Source organism: Gouania willdenowi, chromosome 12 (assembly GCF_900634775.1).
Source record: "Gouania willdenowi chromosome 12, fGouWil2.1, whole genome shotgun sequence".
NCBI classification, from domain to species: domain Eukaryota; kingdom Metazoa; phylum Chordata; class Actinopteri; order Blenniiformes; family Gobiesocidae; genus Gouania; species Gouania willdenowi.
In genome coordinates, this window is record NC_041055.1 from 3,215,617 (window position 1) to 3,236,013 (window position 20,397).

The 20,397-nt window shown below is 39.3% G+C and overlaps 2 protein-coding genes across 3 annotated transcripts; both read right to left on the bottom strand.

Moving 5' to 3' along the window:
* Nucleotides 1-66: 66 nt before the first annotated feature.
* Nucleotides 67-9,591, bottom strand: zdhhc12b (zDHHC palmitoyltransferase 12b). The gene is made up of 5 exons (XM_028462363.1): nucleotides 9,278-9,591; nucleotides 7,214-7,353; nucleotides 4,518-4,610; nucleotides 3,517-3,683; nucleotides 67-2,732 (listed from the first exon to the last, which is right to left on the bottom strand). Exons 1-5 carry the CDS (start codon nucleotides 9,372-9,374, stop codon nucleotides 2,417-2,419), a joined length of 813 nt encoding a protein of 270 aa, XP_028318164.1. The 5' UTR covers nucleotides 9,375-9,591; the 3' UTR covers nucleotides 67-2,416.
* Nucleotides 9,592-10,841: 1,250 nt separating this feature from the next.
* uap1l1 (UDP-N-acetylglucosamine pyrophosphorylase 1 like 1) lies at nucleotides 10,842-18,775 on the bottom strand. 2 transcript variants are annotated; one of them, XM_028463519.1, is made up of 10 exons: nucleotides 18,510-18,775; nucleotides 17,893-18,243; nucleotides 16,568-16,772; nucleotides 15,218-15,393; nucleotides 13,398-13,570; nucleotides 13,099-13,292; nucleotides 11,922-12,062; nucleotides 11,661-11,846; nucleotides 11,117-11,165; nucleotides 10,842-11,050 (listed from the first exon to the last, which is right to left on the bottom strand). In XM_028463519.1, the coding sequence occupies exons 2-10, from the start codon at nucleotides 18,194-18,196 to the stop codon at nucleotides 10,955-10,957; spliced, it is 1,524 nt and encodes a 507-aa protein (XP_028319320.1). In that variant the 5' UTR covers nucleotides 18,197-18,243; nucleotides 18,510-18,775; the 3' UTR covers nucleotides 10,842-10,954. The 2 variants fall into 2 exon arrangements, with proteins under 2 accessions (XP_028319320.1, XP_028319319.1); XM_028463518.1 differs by lacking the exon at nucleotides 18,510-18,775 and having other exon boundaries at nucleotides 17,893-18,364.
* Between the last annotated feature and the right edge of the window lie 1,622 nt (nucleotides 18,776-20,397).

Here is a 20,397-nt window from a genome sequence, read left to right on the forward strand (position 1 = left end):
AAACCATGATGTCATGAAGATTGTGAAAACATGAAGGGTCAAATGTAATGAATAAATACGTGCTTGTTAAATTCTTCAAACATTTATTATTTCACACTCGGATTTATAAAAAGGAGTCAAAACTTTAGAAACATCAGTTATTGCTGCTTCGCCACATCACGACTGCCACGTTGGACCCTGATTGGTCAGACAAAGATAAGTACACACTCAGAGCATGAGAAACACTTTCCACACAGTCATTAAATTGTAAACTCTTCCACTGCATACGCTACAAAATAAGAATTTTATTTTGAAGGCGTACTCTATTCATTGATGAGGTCATCACTTGGAATACTTTTACGTGAGGCTTTTGTTTACCCTGATTTTTAAAATCAACTTGATCTAAATATTTACTTTCAAACTATTTAGAACATGTTATTAAATGTCGACTGCATTGTTTACAGCGGGACCACGAAACGTCATTGTATCTGATCTGAGGGTCACATGATCAATATTGTCAGCATTAGATTAATGGCCAATCAGAGCATTGATACAGGATGGAACAAAGGCTTTGTGTTCGTTTTGTGGTATTTTTCAGTTTTTGTTGCCGTTTTGTATCTTATTCTTCTTGTGTTTATCTGTTATTATTTTTGTGTGTTTATGTTGACCTTTTTGTAAGTTTTTTTTTTTGGGTTGTGATGTGTAAATGAAAGTCAACAATATTTGCAGGGGCTCAGTTTTCTCTATGCTTATATCTCATGATGGCAGTCATTTTTAATGTTATACTGTTGGGAAAAAAACTAAATTCTTCCAAAATCTTTACATTTTCCTCAAATTATTACACAACATTTTCCTTAATTAAATAAAAATTGGTCACAAAATCTAGGAAATTTAAAGTGAAGCTACTGTTGTGATATCTGTTAATTATTTTCTTGGATATTGTCGGTTTCTTACATATTTTGTATTTTAAATATATACGTAGAAGTGTAAACTAGTGCACAATAATGTTGAAATTACTTGTTTTCCAGCATAAAATGTGTGGCCGTCTTGAGATCTAACTGCTCCGTATTTGGCCCAAGAACAAAAATGAGTTTGATGCCCTTGTCCTAGAGACATGTATTAAAGAGTGAGGGTATGTTCCAAAGCCCCTCACACAGACTGTCTAAAGCTAACCAGGAACTAGCCTAGTTAGCAAAAATGTTTTGTTAGAAACAAACTGGTAAAATGACAGGAAATGTTCTTATTATTGGACAAATGTGCTGTTTTCATGTGAAACCTTCCTCTGACTGTAGCTACGGCTAGGACCTGCACTAGAACTGATCAGAGCCTGAACGTGCGCTAACCTCTGCTAATGTGCGTCTTCGCAGCTTCCTGTTTCTCTATGGTCAGCTGACCTCCAACATGGCAGGGGAGGGAAAATGGGGGAGGTGGGGTAGCATGGATTGCCCTGCACGTTCGAAAAACAGTCATAAAAACACACGTTTAGAAAATATGACGATTAAAAAAAACAGGTTCAGAGGTAAAAACACGAGTCACCAGGAGGAGCTCCAATCAACTCGCAGAAGTAAGACATCAGCAGATAATCACAGGTCAGGATTGGTCGGCAACTGTTGTTTAAGCTCCTCCCCCAAACAGACAGGAGAGCCACAAATGAATAACTATTAATCAATTATTACTATCAATAACACACAGCAATGCATGTATATCACCAGCAGGAGTCGTACATATACATTATTATTGATATTGTCATTAAATATTGAGTTAATGATCTCTGAGTGCGGGGCCGAGCGTTGTTTTGCTGTTTATCGTCACCATGAAGTCTGAAAGAAGGAATAGATGCAACTTTCTGACACTGTCATCATGTACGTCAGCAACCTTCCTTTAATATCTGATTTACTATAAACAAGTTCATACCATAGCAGTAAATACCAGAATGTACCGGTACATACTAGTATAAACCAGTTCACTATAAACCAGTACATACCAGTATACAGACTGAGAGTTGGACGATCCTTCACTGTGTCAGACACCATCCCAGCTTCACTGCTGTTCCACTCAAACTGGTGTCCGTGTTAATTAATGACTGACTTCAGAGCACAACTAGCTCAGACTCAGTCACCATTTAACACGATAACCAGCTGGTTTAGAACACCACTGGAGTCACTACTCAATGGCTCTCTGTCACTGAGGGGGCGGAGCTTCAAAGATTGGGTATTGCTGTAAGATGAACAGGTCAATGAACGGGTTTGATGCTCAGAGCGGACGCTGTGATTGGTCGGCAGTGTGAGAAAGTTGCAATGATTGGATAAAGTCACAGAGCAGATACTGAGCCACAGGTTGGAGACCGTTAGACATGCATCTACTACAGGTTTGCCCTAGAGAGGAACCTGGATGAAGGTTCCTCAGGCTGGTACGAGTAGGAAAGCTGGTCCTGGTCCTACACCACGTCTCCGCCCTCCTTGAAGTAGACCTGCTCCCACACCACCGTCCCCCACACGCAGAAGAAGCCCCACAGGTTGCGGGCGGCGCCACGGTCGAAGGGATTCTGGTCGGCGCCGCAGTGCTTGAGGTAGGAGATGCGGTGGCGGGACATGAACTCCCAGGTGGTGGTGTTGAGGGAGACCAGGTACAGGTGTGAGCCCAGCAGCAGCACCACCACCAGTGCCAGCAGCCCCAGCACCACCCACACCACCAGCAGCACCCCGTTAGAGCGCAGCCACAGGGGCCACGCCCGGGCCGAGCCCAGCCCCGTCCTGAGGAGACACACAACCAATCAGAACCACCGACCAGCTACAGGCAGGGTTGGGTCAATTACAATCATTAATGTTCAATTACAAATCAATTAGGATTACAATGACTGGCATTCTTTCTAATTACAATTAAAAATTACAATGATTTTTTTCCCTGAAAGTCAATTACAATCACGTTCTTAATTACTAAAGTTCAAAGTCAATTAATCACAATTTCTTTAATAAATAACCCCATAAAACGTATCCTTCCTCTTGTGTTAGCTTTCTGTTAGCATCTCTGATGATAACGCCTTAGTTTGACTCATGTCTTAAATCAGCTGTAAAATACACTAAATATATAATCTATCATCTAATGTGTTTCATCTCTTGGTTACCTCGTTAGCCTTTCTAATAAATGAAAATATTGGTATTAATATTTTATGTGTGAGCATCAGTTTTTATTGAATTTCCATACAAATTAAAATTACTAAGTTAATTATCTGAACTCAATTACAATTCAAATTATAACTGCAACAGGAACAGATTTTTGTCAACTATAATTACAATTATATTTACATCATAAATGTAATAATGATCAATTACGCAAATACAGGTGAGGGGCGTACTGTGTGTGTGTGTGTGTGTGTGTGTGGTAAATATACATTATTAATTATTGATCTCATCATTAAATACTGAGTTAATGATCTCTGAGTGCAGTGCTGAGCGTTGCTAGGTGCCATTTATAGGTTAAATTTACTATGAACCAGTTCATACGACTATAAACCAGTGCATGTGTGTGCGTGCGTACCAGGCGATGTGTATTCCCCACAGCAGCACCAGCAGCTGTACAGCCAGGTAGAGAACGAACCAGCGATGGTTTCTCTCTCCCACACAGTTCTCTATCCACGGGCAGTGGTGGTCGTAGCGACGCACGCAGTGATGACACGTCTGACAGTGCTTGGATCTCATTGGCTGCTGCTCGGCAACAGAGAAACATTCGTTCACACAAACATGGAAACGTTTTCTCTGATTTAGTTTCTCTGGAATCACTTAACAATATAAACTGTTATTAATATAGAATAACATGTACTGTTACGGCTGGTGCCTTATTGTGTTTACTGTGTTGGTGGAGGAGTGAGAGCTCTTCCACAATGTAATATCTATCCAAATGAGCAGGACAGCAGGGAGTGGCCATCACCAAGGATGCTGATTGGGTCTCCCCAGGGTGTGGCCCTACATAAGGACTGTCTACCCCAGAAGCTGGTGGAGAGCAGTAGTGGCTGTGACTCTCCCTTGCTTGCTGTCCACCAAGAGTGTATCTGGCTGTGGGAAGTGTGTGTGTGTGTATTCAGTGTCCCTGGTTTAACCAGCGTTTTGAGTTTGAACTGCACCTGGAATTATTGTTTGTATTTTGTAAAGAAGCTGTAGGGGTGAGCTGCCATTTCATTTCCTGTTTTCTAGTGTTTTTGTGTATAGGCTTAATATAGGAGTTTATTTATTATTTTGGCCTTGGTTCACCCTGACGTTTATGCTTCTGTTTTTGTGTTTAATTGTTGGGCAATAAATGACCTTGGCCTTATTCAATTTCTCTGTGTTTCTTTTAAATGTGTTTGTTCCTACCCTAGACTAGGGACGTAACATGTACTGATATTTTCAAAGGGGTTACCATAGTAACATAACCACTGTGGCGTTCTACTTCCTCCAATGGCACACAAACTATAACTTAATACAAAAAATGTGCAATTTACATGAATTCTGTGATGATGATGATGTAATGATGATGATGATGTAATGATGATGATGTAATACCTGTAGTAAACAGTGTCCACAGCGTCTGCGTCTCAGTGATTTATTGGATGGAGGGATCATGTCCTGCTGCTCCTCCGTCACTCCCAGAGTAAACTGGAAACACACAAACTAAGTCACACACCTTTTAACCCACAACACCGCTCACTAACGAGCCAGTTAACCTGTGTAACCAATCAACCAATAGCAGGGGTCTGCAACCTGCGGTTCTGGTGCCTCATGTGGCTCTTTCACTCTTTTGCAATGGCTCCCTATAGCTATTAAAATATATGAATGATGAATTGTTATTTCTAACAGAGGGTATTAATGATAAATTACATTGACACCAAATAAAATCACAACAAAACAATTTGTCAAATGAAAAATAAATCACATTATACAATAACTTTGCCACCTTCTTACATCACTTCCTAAAACCTCTACAGACCATCAACTTTCCTGCACCTGTGGCGAACCTTAATGACATGAACATGATAATTATATTTGTTGTTTTTTTACTCATTTATATATATTTTTTGTTTGGTGTATTTTTCTGTAATGTGCGTTTTTTGGAGTCATTATGTGTATTTTTGTATCTTTCTGTTGTCTTTTTGTGCATTTTATGTATAATTATTGTTTTTTGTTGCCATTATAGTGTGATTCTGGAGTCATTTTGTGTGTTTTTGTATCTTTTTAGTGTAGTTTTGTGCATTTCTGTTTGTTATCATTTTGTGAAAATTTTGTATAAATATTGTTTAGTTTTATTTTACTAATTTAATGTATTTTTATTATTAATACATTATGTGTGGTGAGGGCATGTTTTGAGATGTGTGTGTGTGTGTTACCAGTCCTCCTGGTTGTCGTATGGGACTTTCTCCATCTCCTCCGTGAGTGGAAATCAGACCCGGAAGTACCACCAAAATTAAACATTTTGCAACACCAAATAAGTCCAAAATAATGGATACACACCATGGGGCCATGTGGTCTGTTTCTACTGATTATTAGAGGTAGTAAATGAACACACACACACTGAGGTCAAAAGCTGAATAGGTTTCACTTCTGGGTAAACGTGAATGTGTCAGTCCAAAATAACAGATGGACACACTCGGGTTATGTGGAAGCTTTTAAAAAGTTTCAGGTCTAACAGACACCGCGTCGGGGAGAAATACACACACACGCACACACGCACACACGCACACACACACACACACACACACACACACGTACGTCAAGTATCCCGTTTTAGCCGCGAAACTCCCATATTTTACCCCTCTTTCCCGCCATCTTCCCGTATTATTATTTTTCGGTAAATATCCTGTATTTTAATGTAGTAATAACTAAAAGATGCCTTACTGAACTGTACGCCATCACTAGCATCGTGAGAACTACCACCTGAAATGGCCTGAGTGACAGTTCTTGCGAGATTAGTGCTGACAGCGGCAACAAACCTGGAAACAACTCAGAACAGAGATGATGAATGAAGATGTTCTAGTGAAAAAACTAAGAACTGGTGTAAATATGTTGTAAAATGTGACAGAGTTTATCTTCATAAAGACCATCAGGATGTGACACAGTTACACGTTCTGTTAGATTAATAACAGATTATAACGTCTACCACAGCAGATATACACTGCTTTATAAAGTGTTAAATGATGTAAAGTCTGTAATAAATGTGCTTAATAAGTCATTAGTGAATACCAGAGAACCACGAGTGAGCATGACAAATTATAATAAAATATATAATGAAAATAAAATGTTAATGTCAAACTTAAAGACAAGCAACGTGAAATTAACAGTAAATATGCAACGTGTTGACTTGTATATAAACTATAAGTATATTAAATAAACACGTACTTAATATATCCATTTATGTTTTTATTTAGGCTGTTTTATAATTTAGGAATTAGGGCTGGGCAATATATCGAGATTTAAGATGTATCAAGTTTTCTATTTTGGCGATATAGAAAACTATAATATTTTATACATCATATGAAACAAAATCCTAGTTTTAGGAGTCGCTGCTTTTACTTCTCAGAACAACATGTAAAGCTCAGTTAGATGATTAATGAGTGTCACATATTGATCAGCTGTTTGTAGCATTTTGCATCAGCAAATTTAACCCAGAATTGTTTTTCTGGTCAGACTTTATTTCATAAAATTTTCTAGATTTATATCATAAATTTGGTTTTGGTCCATATCACCAGCCCTAGTAGGAATGTTCACAGCATTTCAATGTTAATAAAGGTCGACCTACCAGATTATAATCACATCATTGTATTTAGTAAGTGGTTGATAAGATTTAATGTACACTTGTCTTACAATATAAGGGATACTGGAGCTTGGTTGGCGGGTGGGACGACTCATAGTGGGCGCCAGAAAATTTCCCTCATTCTGAAATCCAAAACTTGACAAGTATGACACACACGCAGAACTTCCTTGCTTTTCTAGAGAGATTTCATGTAACCCTACAAAAACACTGAGAAGGCTTTTTTCAGCTCCGGGAGGACTTTAATCCAGGTGAGAAGAGGCAAAATGGCTTCTTTGAGAGTAAAGGTTGCAAACCCCTGACCTAGAGCATCTCAGATAAAATAAAGACTTTTATTTGACTAAAGATGAACTTTTAGTGTGTGTTTGTTGTTCCTGGTCCTGCTGTGACCTCCCGATGTTTATCAAGAGTTTAGTGAGGATTCTAAGTGTGTTGCTGAGTGAGCGTTCTTCACCTGCAGGTCACTGTGGTCAGACAGGATGAATCCTGGGTCCATCAGAGACACGGCAAAGTACAGAAGAACCGACACCAGAACCAGCAGAACAAAAAGCACCGGCTGCACCAGCTGACCCTGCTCCTCCTGCTTCCTCAGCTCTGACACACACGCACACACACACACATTATAAATAAATGTTAAGGTGTTACTGTTAACATTACCATCCTAATCAAACGTGGGACAATACATCATGAGACAATATAAGGCAAAATGAAAAGGTCTCTATCTATGGTCGATAGGGGTGGGAACCTCTGGGTACCTCACGATACGATACAATACTCGATACAAAGCTCCCGATAACGATTATCTCGCGATATGACGATACTGTGATTATCGATAAATTGGTCAGAAATCAATCTACGATAATCTATGAAATAACAAGAAGAAAAAAAATACATATTTTATTTCATGTCTCTGAAAGACAATAAACTTAAAAAGTGTCCTATGAACAGTGACACTACTTTAGTGCAACATTTCTGTAAATAAGTGTCACCTGCACATTTTAGTGAAAACGCAGAAAAGGTTTTGAAAAAATAAATAAATAAATAAAAATATCGATACTTAGCGGGAGCATATCGATAATCGATCGTACGAAAAAATAACGTCATATATCGCCGTATCGAGATATCGTCACACTCCTAATGGTCGATAGTATGAGTGGTATCGTAATATTACGCTGAAGAAGACCTTTCCATCTCTGCTACATCTGTCCCGTCAGGGTCTCTTTCCAACTGTTGGAGACAAAGTATATACTAACGTACTACTCATATGTGTAAATGAGTATGTAGTGCGTTCAATAGTATGAAAAGATTGAGTATGCCTGGATGTATACTATTTGGGGACATTTCTAAGTATGCACAGTAGGCACACTAGTCATACTCAACCGTCCCATGATGCATTGTGAGCAGAACCTAAGCTCATTCTTGGACCGGCTTCAAACTAAAAATCAAACATTACCTTTTCAAAACAAAAGCATCTCTTCTTGTCTGCGCTTAGTTTTTAACTCTTTTGTAAATAAGGCTCTTATTTTGAAGTTAACCAGAAGTTTAGTCCGTAGCACAATGGATGGAGGGTCACTGAAAATCTCCCAAATGTGTTTACGTGAGTTTTATGAATTAAATGAGCACATGTTGATATTCTACTTGGTCACTTTCTCACTTCAAATGTTTTCAGAACTTTCAAAGTAAAGGTGGAGAATCAACAGAGATATTTAGCCTCAGTGTGATTCAGGTTTTTGTCGTCATAGGTTCCAAATGCATCTTGGGAAACTTGGAAGTATGCCATTTTGAACACAGCCAAAGTGATTGTCCAAAGGTCTCAAACCCTGCCAGTAAATGTCGCTATGCTAATATTGATAAAAAGAACATGTTCATGTCTTAAATCTGGGTGTGTCGACTGTTTTAGTTTTTGTCTATTGATACGGAAACGTTTGTTTTTCGGATCTTTTCTACATAAGCGTAATGTGTTTCACCGTGCCAGGATGGCCAAGTATTCACCCTTCTGCTGACGTGGGTTTGAATCCCGCTTTTGTCATATATATATATATATATATTTTTTTTTTTTATCATTTTAACATATTTAACACGACAAATTCCACCTTTAAAAATACATAAACAAAAAAATAAACATTTTAGTGTATTTCTTGGTTTAGGGTTAAAATCAAAGGGTTAGCGAGATAGTTAAAAATAAATATGAGCTAAAATAAAACTGACGGTACTTTAAGTCACATGGTGCACCTATCACGTGACCTAAACTGGCCAATGAGGGGCACTCCGTATGAATAGCCACAGCCTTTCTGGGGTTTTCGTTTAAAAGTTTGTACCCAGAGTGAGTGTGTAAATACGTTCAGAGTTAAAGTCAAACAAAAACAGCGTGATTAGTTTAACAACAGAACACTGTCAGTACCAAAAAATATTGTATGTGCCCATTATCGTCTATGTATCGTATCGTGAACTCTATCCTCCCATCCCTAGCAGGAATGTTCTAGTGATAATGTTATGTTGGGCTGGGGCTGGTACTGACCTGTGTCATGGAGGAACAGGATCAGAGTGATGATCCATGTCAGGATAACATGAGCCGTCCTCACCAGGAACCCGGAGCCGAACACATTCTTAAACATGATGCTAACATGTTAGCCCGCCATCCTTACTGCTCACTGACCGACCGACCGTCAGTGGTCCAGGTTTATAAACCGTTACACCGACGCTCCGCTCGTCTGAGCCACAAACAGAATCAACATTTAAAACAATTACCGCTGAAAACGATCAAAACAAAAGCGTCCGTTTGAACGGATTCGTGTTCTTCTGTTGTTGTGGCTTGGAAGCGTGAGCTCTGATTGGTCGCCACTGCTCACGTGGTTAGAAGTAGCAAATAGGGAGGCGAAGATGGTCAAAGTGTAGGAATGTGACAACATTCAACATAGATAGACAACATAGATTTAACATTTATATTTAAATGTAACATTTATATTTAATATTTACCATTTAGATTTAACATGAATAATATTCAACATTTAGATTTAAATGTATAATTTAGATTTAACATTTAGATTTAAATATAATATTTAGACTTAATATTTACCATTTAGATTTAACATGAATAATATTCAACATTTAGATTTAAATGTATAATTTAGATTTAACATTTAGATTTAAATATAATATTTAGACTTAATATTTACCATTTAGATTTAACATTCAAAATTTAGATTTAACATTTATATTTAAATGTATTATTTAGATTAAAAATTTAGATTTAAGTATTTTCAGATTTAATATTTACCATTTAGATGTAACATTTATATTTAAATGTAATATCTATATTGAATATTTAACATTTAGATTTAATATTCAACATTTAAAATTAACATTCAAAATTTAAATTCAACATTTATATTTAAATGGAACATTTAAATGTAATATTCAACATTTAGATTTAAATGTATTATTTAAACATTTAGATTTAAATATATTTAGATTTAATATTTACCTTAATATTTAAATGTAATATCTAGATTTAATATTTAACATTTAGATTTAAATGTAATTAAATATACATACATATATAATACAATTTTAAGAATTTAAAAACTTCAGAATCTGTTGTAGAACGAACAGTTTTTGAAAAATGTAATTTGACAGTTTGATAAACATACCACTTGGCTTTATATAGGTCTTGAATTAGTTAGTCACCATTTACTTGTTCTTGCACGTAAAAAAAAATAATAAAAATTGTATTTCATACTATTTTGTACTTGTTAATTATTGATATTGTAATATATTGAGATGTATATTGTATGGTTTAGTATGGGGATATATCAGGCTGTATCATATCAGGACATGCAAATCATGAATCGTTTTGTATCATCCGATTCATGGCTATGCACAGCCCGAGTGATTATGTCATGATGTTCATGTGTGAACCATTTCTGATCAAACCGGGAGGTGTGTCTCTGAACCAGCACCAGTGTGTACATGTTAAGTGTGTATTTACCAGTGTGTACATGTTACACACGTGATGTACACATGTCGCTCCTTCTAAAGTCTTTGAACCAACACCCTGATAGTCAAGAGATCAAAACCCTGAGAATGGTTTGTTTAATCCTTTATTCACTGCTTCGTTTCCAGCAGAACTCATCACTGTTTGGTCTGACAACCTTTTATTTCACTACACGCCCACAGACCTGCTGGTCCTCTATGGTCAGTGATGGTGCTGACTCTGCAGCTCTGTGGCTTTCCTTTGGTCCAGGAGGAGGGGCGTGGTTAGCGTGCGTCCTCTCAGCAGCTCCTCCAGACCCTGGAGACAGGAAGGGTGAGCGCGGCGTGCACGGAGTGTGGACGGCGTGCACGGAGCCACACTTACCTCACCGCTGTATGACACCAGAGGGGAGATCTCCACCTGAGCAGCATCACTGCAAATATCATCAACCAATGTTTCAGTTTTATCACATTAATAATGTCTGATCAACATTTATGTTGTTTTTTTGTGTATTTTTGGAGTATTTTTGTTGTTGTTTATCTTTTATTTTTCTGTCATCTCTTAAATAAAATTCATGAATTACAATTTTAGGGGAAATAAAATAAAGGAGACATATTTTTACCGTTTAAAGCAGTTCCCTGTGGTATAAATAACATATCTGTGCTGGGGTTTGGTCAAAACATTACATGTATCAAGTAACAGGGGAGGTTTATGACCCTGTATAAACCAGCTCTTTCAGAGCGCTCCGTTTTCCTCCCCACAGTAAATACTCATTGAGTTTGTAGTGGATAGTACGGAGTGTGACATTTACAACACAGCCTGTGTCTATTCCTGTGGCTGTCAATGACTCCACCCACAGACAGATGTGGACGTTCTGTCACCGTGTGTGTGTGTGTGTGTGTGTGCGTGTGTGTGTGTGTGTGTGGACCTGGTATGTGTAGTCACGCTGTTCCCGTACTGATTCAGCAGTCTTGCTCCTGCAGACATAGCCCAGCGTGTGTGCTGAGTCAGCAGAGAGTTCCTCACTGTGGACGGATTGTCAGCTTTGGAACCTTCAGCGTTCTTCAGAGGAGAGAACTCCTCCTCCCTCGGAACCTCCAGCACCACAAAGGTTCTTAAAGAGGGAGGGGGGAGGAGTCAGTGATTAACACACCCACACACCCACCCGCGCACGCACGCACACACACACCTGGAGAAGGGGAAAACGTCAAACACAAACTTCTCCATCTTGATGCCGTTGGCCTTTGAAGGCGTGACTTTGTTCCCACATTCGTCGATGAAAGGAATTTTCTTTAGAGCCACGTGTGGTTTCAGCTCGTCTTTAAACTTCCTGCAGAAGAGATGTTCATTAATTAGCATCAGAGCACACACTGAGGGAGAACATGCAAACTACCTGCAGACATCTCTGTGTTTGTGTTACAGCAAGTGCGTGTGTTAAATTAAAGCGGATTAAATTAAATGGTTAAGTTAACGTGGTTTAGGTAAAATTGACTAGTTTAAACAGTTTAGTTAAAGCGGTTTAGTTAATCTGGTTTAGTTAACCTGACTAAGTTAACCTAGTTTAGTTAAAGTAGATTAGTTTAAGTGAATAAAGTTAACCTTGTTGTGTTAACCTGATTGGTTAAATCTGAGCCACGGTCGCCCCCTTCACCTGGGACATAGTGGACAGGTGATCCAGGGAGGCCAGGGAATAGGGTGAGCGCCACTGACGCGGCGAGGAGGGCCGAGGACTGGGTCTCCGGCGGTGGAGAGAGGAGGGCCGCAGCGGTGGCTACTCCTTCAGCCGCAGCGTGAGCCCAGCCCCACTTCGCACCCCAGCCCTTAGAGCCAATCCTTATCCCGAAGTTAAGGATCTGACTTGCCGACTTCCCTCACTAAAGAATCCACGTTTAACTGAACTGTCACAGCGATTAATGCACCATTAACCTAACACGAAACTACCATATTGAGGCTAACTCGTTTCAGCTGCCCATGGCACCGGGTCGGTAAATGCCCGTATGTTGTGACGTCATGTGGGAACTATATATATCCAAGCCTGTGGTCACATGACTGCCGTAAAGTGAAACGTTCTCCAGGTCACATGACTTGGCCAAAGACGGTCCGTCTACTCCAAACTTCGGTATTTCAAGAGGGAAACCTGGCTCAAAGCATTGATACTGTCAGCGCTGTATATTGACCTGAGGAATCATTTAAAATAACTCATTAGGTCACAAGGTCTGCGGTGTGCCTTTAACCTGGTTATGTATACCTGGACTAGTTTAAGTGATTGAGTGAAATTAAGGTAACCTAGTTTATTTAACCTGGTGTAGTTAACCTGATTAAGTTAGCCTGGCGTAGTGAACCTGATTAAGTGAACCAGCTCTTACTGGGCCACCTCCTGTAAGAAGTTCCTGGTGAAGAAGTGAATGCAGATGTTTCCAGCATTAAACATCAGTTCTCCTTCAGGTCCTCTGAGCTCAGCCGTCTCTGCTCCGATCTCACTGTATTCTACCACCTGAGAGACTCCGCCCATTCGACAGACCACGCCCACTGGCTCACTGGGATACGCCTTCTCTACCACCTACTTGGACAGAGAGAAAACCAATCAGAGCCTCAGACCGTGTGGAGGGTCTCTGAAACGTTACCACCAGTGTTTGGTAGGAACAGATGACCTTGGTTTAATGACCTTGGCGCCACAGTCGGCTCCTTTGCTGAGGCAGAAGCCGATGAAGAGCGGGTCGGCCATTTTCACCAGGATGTTGTCCACACAGTAAACCTGTAGATACTCCACGCCTCGGCTCCTCATGTCCTCCAGCACGTTATTATCCTCCAGCGCCGCATAGAGGCCGCCATTACCATCTGATACAACAATGTACACAAAGTACACAATGTACACCACATCTGATCTCATTTTTATTGTCGTTGCACTATTGTCCTCTTCTACACTTCGAGATTTCCCTGAACATGCTAGCATGATAGCATGTTCTCTGAGGCAGCTGCAGCACAGTTTGTGCATGAAAACGGGTGTAAATTTGAGTTCACATGTGATTCATGACCAATCCCATCGTACAATCAGGTGTTGATAAATACGGTGGCTGAATTCAATCAATATCTTCCTACGCACTCCTGTTTCTGAGGCCCCGCCCACTGAGGTCAAACAAGAAATGAAACTTTTCCAAGATGAAAGAAAATGTGCATCTTTACATCTGAGGTGGAGCAAAACAAAAATGTGCTTTTTGAACGTGTGAAAACTGGAATTGAAGAAACTCATTTAAACGCTTTGTGTAAGAGGATCAGCTACTGAGCAGGTGACGTCTGCCCCCCTGTGTGCACTGAGAACCACTACACAACAGAGATCCTGAAGAAACACACTGAAATATGACGTTTATATCGATCTCAGTTCGCACGCTTTAGGCAATAAATATCACATTAAAGGAAATGTTACAATCAAAATGGTTTAAAAAAAAAAGCCTTAAGAATGTCCCTCGTCTGTGTTTATTATATTTTCAGCCAATTTCTGATGTAATTAATTACATTCCTGAATAAATGCTGCTGCACATTTGTAAAAGTTTAAGAAACTATTTACATTTAAAAGCATGAATGAGGTCCTGTTTCCTCAGTACATCCCCAGTGATGATGTGTGGTACAGAGTAAATAGGATCTCATTCTCCAACACACAGCATAGCACATTGTGTCCTGTGTGTGTGTGTGTGTGTGTGTGTGTGTGTGTGTGTGTGTGTGTGTGTGTGTGTGTGTGTGTGTGTGTGTGTGTGTGTGCGTGCGTGCACTGGGTGAACCTATGCACTCCTATTTGGTAGCAGAGTTTACCAACGGGGGTTATACAGTATTCCGATACCACATTCCAAAAATGTGGTATCAGTAATAACATGGGCTTTTTTTAAATGAATTCTATTTGGTTTAATTTGTTTTAATAATCTGTTTGAATCTGTTGTGAATGGGTGTCTCCTTATGCTTAAATGACGGTAGGGGTTTGTTTAATACTTTATTTTCCAGACTCAGTCAGATTAGGCTGTGCTGAACCACTAATCCACTCAGATAATCGTACACGAGGTCAGACCTGACGTGAAATCTGATCGTAGCGTACGCTCACATCACAATTGATAAATACTGAAGCTTGCGTGAATTTGGTCAAAACGCACGTCGTATGCTCAAATCCAAACGTAAGAACAGTTGATAAATGAGGTCCATTGTGTCTAAAGTCACAAGGGCTGCGTCTGAAAAGTCCCTCCTATATCCTTTCCTATTCACTTTTCCAGAGGAGTTAGGAAATGGCAATCACGTTTGTTTTGACAATCAGACGCACTTCATCTAGGTGACGTAATAATCTGACGGCTGCGAAGGTTAGTGACGTCTGCCGTGGTGAAAAAACTACACATTTCCGAAAATGGACTACTAAATAAATAAATCATAATAAATACTACTTTAATGACTATTCGAACGCAGCTAAGGTTGGATCTGAGAGTGTGGCAGAGGCTCCGCCCTCACCTGGAGCCGTGGCAATCTTCCATTTCTCCTGCAAAAGGATTTTCCCATCGAAGCTCACAGAGGGAATCATCCTCTGCTCAAACATCACCACGTTGGACGGATTCAGCCCAAAGTGTTGGTTCTGCTCAAAGAAGCTCTGAGTGCGACTCAGAGTGAACTCACTGGTCATGATGTACCTGGAACACATAGAGATATATTACCATGAACGACTAAATCCATCCATCCAAGCCACACAACACAATAGGAAACACTCGCTAAGATATCGGAACGTGTACAAAAGACGTCTGCATTTACTGCGTCAGGTTTCATTTATTCTGAAAACTTTTTTCAGGAAATTTACTGTGATCTCCAGACATGTTTCGACTGTTGACTGCCAGTCTTTTTCAGAGGCATCTGCTGATTGCCTTGATGATTCCTTGACTTCCGCATAATAGCACAATTATTCCAGCAAGTTCTTTTTCTCTTCTTTTTGAATAATATAGTGAGGTTTCATTTACTCAGACAACTTTTTTAAGGAAATTTGCTTTGATCTCCTGCCAGTCTTCTTCTGAGGTGTCTGCTGATCGCTTTGATGTTTCCTTGACTTCTGCGTATAAATTCGAGCTTGTTCTTTTAATGTATTCTTTTTTAATAATATGTTAAGGTTTCATTTATTCAGACAACTGTTTTTCAGGAAATTTGCTTTGATCTTCTGACAACTGCCAGTCTTCTTCTGAGGCTAAAGCTGATCGCTTTAATCTTTCCTTGACTTCCGCATAATAATTCCAGCAATTTTTTTTTGTATTCTTTATTAAAAATATATTAAGGCTTTATTTATTCAGGCAACTTTTTTTTTCAGGAAATTTACTTTGATCTCCTGACATGTTTCGACTGTCAACTGCCAGTCTTCTTCAGAGGCGTTTGCTGATCGCTTTGATGTTTCCTTGAATTCTGCATAATAATTCCTGCAAGTTCTTTTTAATTAATATGTTTAGGTTTGATTTACTCAGACAATTTTTTTTCAGGAAATTGACTTTGATCTTCTGACATCAGGGGATCAAAGTGAATTTCTCTAAAAATGTTTTTTTTTTTAATCTCAATTACTAACAAACGTATATTAATGTTTGTTTGTTGTTTGTGTGTGTTGTGTGGGCGCCGCAAATGGCTGCTCCGGTGTGTTGATGTGTCTTCTTTCACTGCAACTACCAAGTCAAATTCCTCGTATTGTTCTAAACTGTACCTGGTCAATAAAGCTCTTCTGATTCTGATTCTGATTCTGATCTGATGAGTGGAGATTTCTCTCACGATGTGAAGTTTTTTGTTAGCTGTGTGTGTTGATTGCTTTTGCTTCCTTTGATGTTCGTGTCTTACCATGGAACGGAGCACTTGGTGCCGTGTCTGCTGTCTGCGAGCTGCTGCACTTTAAGGATCCGCTCAGCCTGAAGCTGATACAGAGTTTTCCCGCTGGGAAGCCCCACGTCATACATTCCTTTGGGATAATCGACCCCCAGTCGAGTTCCCTGACCTCCAGCCAACAGCAGCACCCCCACTCTGCTCTGAGAGACCTGCAGCCAACCTGAAAGTAGGAACACACTGGGTTAGTGTGGAGAAACATCCCATAAATATCACAGGAACATCTAAGAAACATGATGTAAAGGTCTCAGAAATTTTAAATAGAGACACTCTGTTGGATGTTTTTAATCATGTGTGAAGAACATAAATAGCCTTGTGTAAGAAACGTGCAAACAAATACATTGGCCTTTCCTTGAATGTGACAGAATGATTGTTTAATGTGTTTGGTCATTAAATATTTTGAGCTTCTACATTTAAATATTTTATTTATTTATTATTTGCTCTTTAACCTCCTTTAATCTGCTGATGCTTCTTGACTGAGGGACAGAACTGACAAACCACACTGATCAAATAGTCACAGTCATCATTAGTGCAATAATGAAACTAAAACTATTGTCTATGTGGGTCAATGTCAAGGGAAATGTATTTGTAAGGCAACTCAATGTGCTTTACATGATGAAGTTCACCCCATGATCCTAAATAAAATTATATATAAAATAAAATGTACAAAATTAAATATATAAAATGTAATAAAATTATATAAAATTAAGTAAATAACATAAAATAATAAATCAAATGAAATATATAAAATAAAATTCAAGCAAGGTTTGCATGAATATTATGATGGAAAAAAATATAGAAATACTTTGAAATCTTATATATCTATAATATCACTTAAACAGGACAAAAAAAAGTAATTGTACGCATGATCAGACAGTCGCACCACATGATTATTTTGACATTTTGAATAACAGAATAAATTATAGAAGTAATTTAGGAAGTAGCTTTTTTTAATCAAAGTGAGTAATATACAGTATACTAAGTTACTACATATTTGGTATCTTTTTATGCAATTAAACTTTTTTTAACAAAAAGAAATGCAGTTGAATAGAATATTTAGGTGTCACGTCATTGACCCTTATAAAGTAGTTAAATAGTCAAGAATAGTTAAGTTATAAAACAATGTTTTCACTTCATGTCCATTACAATGAGTCTAATACATGTGTGCAGTGGATCACTAGATGACACGGAGCCCAGTTCGTCCGTAACGCTGCTACAAAGTTCGCTCAGTGTTCAGAAACCGTTAGAATCACCAGATAACTCGGTGACCATCTGCTCCGTACCTTGGTTCTCCCAGGAGGACAGCAGCTCCGGGTCGCTCCTCCTCACGCTGCCGAACGTCTCCATCGGTACCGGCTCCAGGCTCCGCTGCGCTCCGGGTGCCGGGGCTGCCGCAGCCCGGCAGGCCGCCTCACAGTGAGCCTTCAGCCCGCCTGGCTCCAGGGGGAGCAGCTCCCGGACCAGAGCCCGCCGCTGGTCCGCACTCAGCTCAGACCAGAACTGGAGGACGTGGAGCTGGTCCGCGTCCCGCAGGAGCTGCCGGACCCGCTGCAGGTCCTGGTCCATGTCCAGGTCCACCTCTGCCATACTGGGACTGAGAACCGGAGGAAGTGGAGGAGGAAATGAGGAAGATCCTGGAAGAACCCGTGACTCAGTTAGAGTTAGAGTTAAACACACACACACACAAAGATAGACACACACACTGACACGCACACACACACACTGACAGACAAAGATAGACACACACACTGACAGACACACACAAAGATAGACACACACACACAAAGATTCACCCACACTGATAGACACACAGAGGCACCTAGACACACACACACACACACACACACAGTAAAGACTTGTTGCAGTAAATCAGAAAATGAATTAATTCATTCAAACTTACTTTATTTTGAAGTTCCTCGTCCTTCGTAGAGCTTTGATCATCAGAGGGTTTCAGTTTTCATTCCAATCTGTTATTTTCTCTTCTCTCTCTGCTTGCTGTGTGACACTCATTAAACAAACCTTTCATTAATTGTTTCACATGTGAATAAAACAGTGTTTTCAACCTTGGGGTCAGGACCCCATGTGGGGTCACCTGAAATGTCTAATAATTGATCAAAAAACATTTACTGATTTTTAAATCATTATTTTTCAAATTAACAACTGTTTTCAGTATTTTAACTTTACCAAATATAAATCGAGTTCAAATAAAATGAAGTTAAACGTTTTTAAAAGATTTTCAGAAACAGATTCAAACTTTTCTCTGTGACACGTTCAGGGTCAGTGGGAAACCTGGGCTTTTTGATGAGTTTGTTAATCCCGGTCGTTTGGTGACTTCCTGTGAATCCCTCCCAGTGTAACACACGTTCAAAGGTTTCATTCAATAGAAAAATATGAATTAATAATCAACTCTAACAACCTTTGATCTTCTGATGACTCAGCAAAATGAAACAGAAACCTCCACTTCAAAGACATTTCATTAGAATGATCTATAAAAGACATAAAACAGTGGATTATCACCCCTGCAGATTACTGTTAAACACATTCTATTCCCTTTGTATAAAAGACTTTAGATCAAAGGACAAATGGAGCACTTTGATCTCAGTGTGAGGTTTTTACATTAATGTGCTAAAGTTTGTACTTCAACCAAAAGTGATGTAAAGTATTTGACCCACCTATTGTATATAATAATGAAACAAATCCCTGCAGGATCTTCACTCCTAAACTCTTTAATTTCATAACTAATGTTTGTGTAACTTTTTTTTAGGAGAATCTTGTGGAAAAATTCAACATTTTTCCCAAATTTCTACAATTTCATTTATGAGACGATTTTATCCAAAACGATGTCCAACAGGTTGGATTAGAACCAGAGACGCTCTGATTACAATCCCACTTCAGTAACCCTTACACCATCACCGCCTTTCTGTAATTTATTTATAATTATTGATTAAAGATGTAATGATGGGAAAACTGAATATTGTGAAGTCTCATTGAATGTGTAATTGGAGTGAGTTACAATTTATTCTACAAATCCACACAATGAGTCATGTTTTCTGTTATTTTTCACTTTTCTCCTGTAGGACACATTGGATGCTTCAAAGCAGTGGTTCTCAAACTGCGGAACAAGGACCGTCAGAGGGCCAGACAGAGAGCCATGACTGTCTGAATGGATAGAACATGACTGCAGCCTCTGTGTGTGTGTGTGTGAGAGAGAGAGACAGACAGACAGACAACTCAATGATTCTTCTTTAATCATAAAAATTGCATGACGTGCACTGCTGCTCGTGCGCACACACCATGCATCTTACAGCTGCTCTCATTAAATACACACATCTCTGAATATAAAACAGGCAAAACTCACTCAGCCAGGAGACTCACATCATCAGTGATATGAGCACGCACGCACGTACACACGTACGCTATGAGCACATACGCACGTACGCTATGAGCACATACGCACGCTATGAGCACGCACGTACACACACAAGCACACACGCACGTACACACGCACGCTATGAGCACAAAAGTAAACACACACACGCTATGAGCACACGTACACACACACACGCACGCCATAAGCACGCACACTTAAAAGTTCAGCCACTTCATCATCATGAACAGGATAGAAACAGGAATGGAAGCCCTTCACTAAAATAAATAGTCAGGAATAAATAAAGAAAGGGTTAAGACTCCACCCACTCCTGCTCTGATTGGACAAACAGCTCCATGTGACTAAAATTAGCTGTTACTGATCTGCTGGAGTTCATTATTATAGTGAAAAATAACAACTG